At 53.5% G+C, this 2500-nt stretch overlaps 1 protein-coding gene across 1 annotated transcript in view; it reads right to left on the reverse strand.

Annotated features, from left to right (window-relative positions):
* Positions 1 to 2500, reverse strand: part of ush2a (Usher syndrome 2A (autosomal recessive, mild)) — a gene marked incomplete at both ends in the record, with an annotated part of 162699 nt that overhangs the window by 11069 nt on the left and 149130 nt on the right. Inside the window, 3 exons of the mRNA XM_083684226.1 lie at positions 1 to 110; positions 253 to 591; positions 841 to 1068. The exon at positions 1 to 110 is cut by the window's left edge and continues 901 nt beyond it. Coding sequence (XP_083540352.1) covers positions 1 to 110; positions 253 to 591; positions 841 to 1068 — 677 coding nt within the window. The remainder of the gene's footprint in view (positions 111 to 252; positions 592 to 840; positions 1069 to 2500) is intronic.

Raw genomic sequence — 2500 nt, forward strand, 5'->3', positions numbered from 1 at the left:
CCAGCCGGGTTCTCCACGCGGACGCTGAACTCGTAGCGGTTCCAGGGACGCAGCCCGGTCACGGTGTGGGAGAAGCTGGGGGCCTGGGTGGAGTTCTCCCTGAACAAGACCTGACGCATGGACACACACACACACACACACACACACACACACACAGGGATTCATCAATATCAAATATATATATATATATATATAAAATACATAATAACCACTTACTTCACTTAAATACACTCAACAAGGCGAGTTACACACCTTCCCTATGACAGTATCCTCCTCGTTGCTCCTCCCCCTCCCCTCCCCCAGACTCCTCCCCAGCAGCAGGTACTGTCCTATTGGTCCGTTGGGCTGGGTGGGCGGGCTCCAGGTGAGCTCCACACTGTGTGGCCCAACCGAGAGAGGTACAGGAGGGGGCTGGGCACCCGGGGGGGCCGCCGACGTGGTGACGGTCTGAGGGGGGGTGCGTGTGCAGCCCTCGGGGGTGCAGGCCTCTAGAACCAGAGAGTAGGTGGAGAAGGGTTCTAGGCGACGGAACAGGAACTGACGAGACAGGCCGCTGAACTCCAGGTTCCCCTCGCTGTAGATGTTATACATCTGTGGGGGGGGGGGGGGGGGGGGCAGGAACCGTTAACATCTAGCAGACCTTTGGTAGTCATGTTTAGACACTGAATATAGTGTTAATGACCTGTGTGTGTGTGTGTGTGTATGCGCGCGCCAGTGTGCGTGGGTTTGTGTGTGTGTGTGTGTGTGTGTGTGTGTGTGTGTGTGTGTGTGTGTGTGTGTGCGCGCCTGTGTGCGTGGGTGTGTGTGTGTGTGTGTAAATGTGTGTGTGTGTGTGTGTACCGTGATGAGCCCGTTGGGTGTATCAGGCTGGTCCCAGGTGAGCAGTAGGGCTCGACCCTGTTCCCTCTGCTCCAGGCTGAAGTTGGCCAGGCCAGCGGGCGATGCCTGCAGGGTCCTAGTGCCCACCCAGGGGCTGGACACGCTGCCAGCCCCATTCACCGCCTCCACACGTAGGCTGTACACACTGAACGGCTCCAGACCAAACACACTGGCCTGCAGAGTACCGCCCTGTACCACAGACAGAGAGAGAGAGAGAGAGAGGGACAGAGAGAGGAGAGAGAGAGGGAGAGAGAGAGAGAGAGAGAGAGAGGGAGTGAGAGAGAGGACCAAAATAAAGAGGGAGAGGTTGGAGAGAGGACGGGAATGGAGAGAGAGAGAGAGAAAGAGAGAGAATGAGTTGGAGAGAGAAAAGGAGAAGGGGGAAGAGAGAGAGAGAGAGAGAGAGAGAGAGGAGAGAGAGAGTGAGGGAGGGGAGAGAGAGATAGTCATGTCAACACAAGTACACACGCGCACAGAATTCCGCTTGTGTCCATAAACATCAGTATCCGAACGGAATTATAAAAACCAAACCACACAATTGAAACCTAACACACTTAGGGGGATTTTGCACGGTGATGACAGCAACAACACACACGATATCCGTCCTGAACCGACTGTTCATTAGAATGAGCACAGTGAGGGGAGACAGACAGACAGGCAGGCAGGCAGGCAGGCAGGCAGGCAGGCAGGCAGGCAGGCAGGCAGGCAGGCAGGCAGGCAGGCAGGCAGGCAGGCAGGCAGGCAGGCAGGCAGGCAGGGCTCCCCAGGGCTGAGTTAGCTACAAAGCCTCCGGATTCACTGCTCATATCAAACACACACATAGCCTTTCCTCTAATACCCCACGGCACTCACACAATAACACATCTCCCTGCCACAGCCCGGCGCAGGCTTTAATGCCGGGCCATTCTGTAATTGATTCGAAACAGAGTGTTGTTTTAAAAGGCTCTTGCGTGCTATGACAGGGCAGAGAGAGAGTGCTAGGCCCCAGGATGTGTGTGTGTGTGTGTGTGTCTGTGTTTTTGTGAGTGTGTTTCTGTGTGTGTGTGTCTGTGTTTTTGTGTGTGTTTGTGTGTGTGTTTTTGTGTATGTGCGTGTGTGTGTGTCTGTCTCTGTGTCTGTCTGTGTGTGTGCGTGTGTGTGTGTCTGTCTCTGTGTGTGTGTGTCTGTGTGTGTGTGTGTGTGTGTGTGTGTCTGTCTGTCTCTGTGTGTATGTGTGTGTGTGTGCGTCTCTTGGCAAAGGAAGGATTAATTGGAACCCTCTTCCCCATCCTGCTGTGCGAGGATTCCAAAGCCACCGCGACAGACACAATACAGCCTCAACCAATTCTCCTAAAGTGACAGTGTGTCTAAACAGACACGACTAAAACGCACAAAATACATGTCGTGATTTCAAGTCGTTCCAGATTTTCGTACATACACGGGCCAACAGGATTAATAATCCCCCTGAGTGGAAAAGGGGAAATCACACGCTCTTTCAGCAGTTCCAGACTTTTAACACAGTGAAATATGCACGGCATGTGCACCATAAAACTGTTAACATATGCACATTGTCAATAGCAGCAGCTGTTGGCCTGTCTTTATTTGTGCGTGGAGACTCCTCCACGGCCCCTAGATGGCAATG

This window comes from Argentina silus (genome assembly GCF_951799395.1).
Source record: "Argentina silus genome assembly, chromosome: 14".
Classification (NCBI taxonomy): Eukaryota; Metazoa; Chordata; class Actinopteri; order Argentiniformes; family Argentinidae; genus Argentina; species Argentina silus.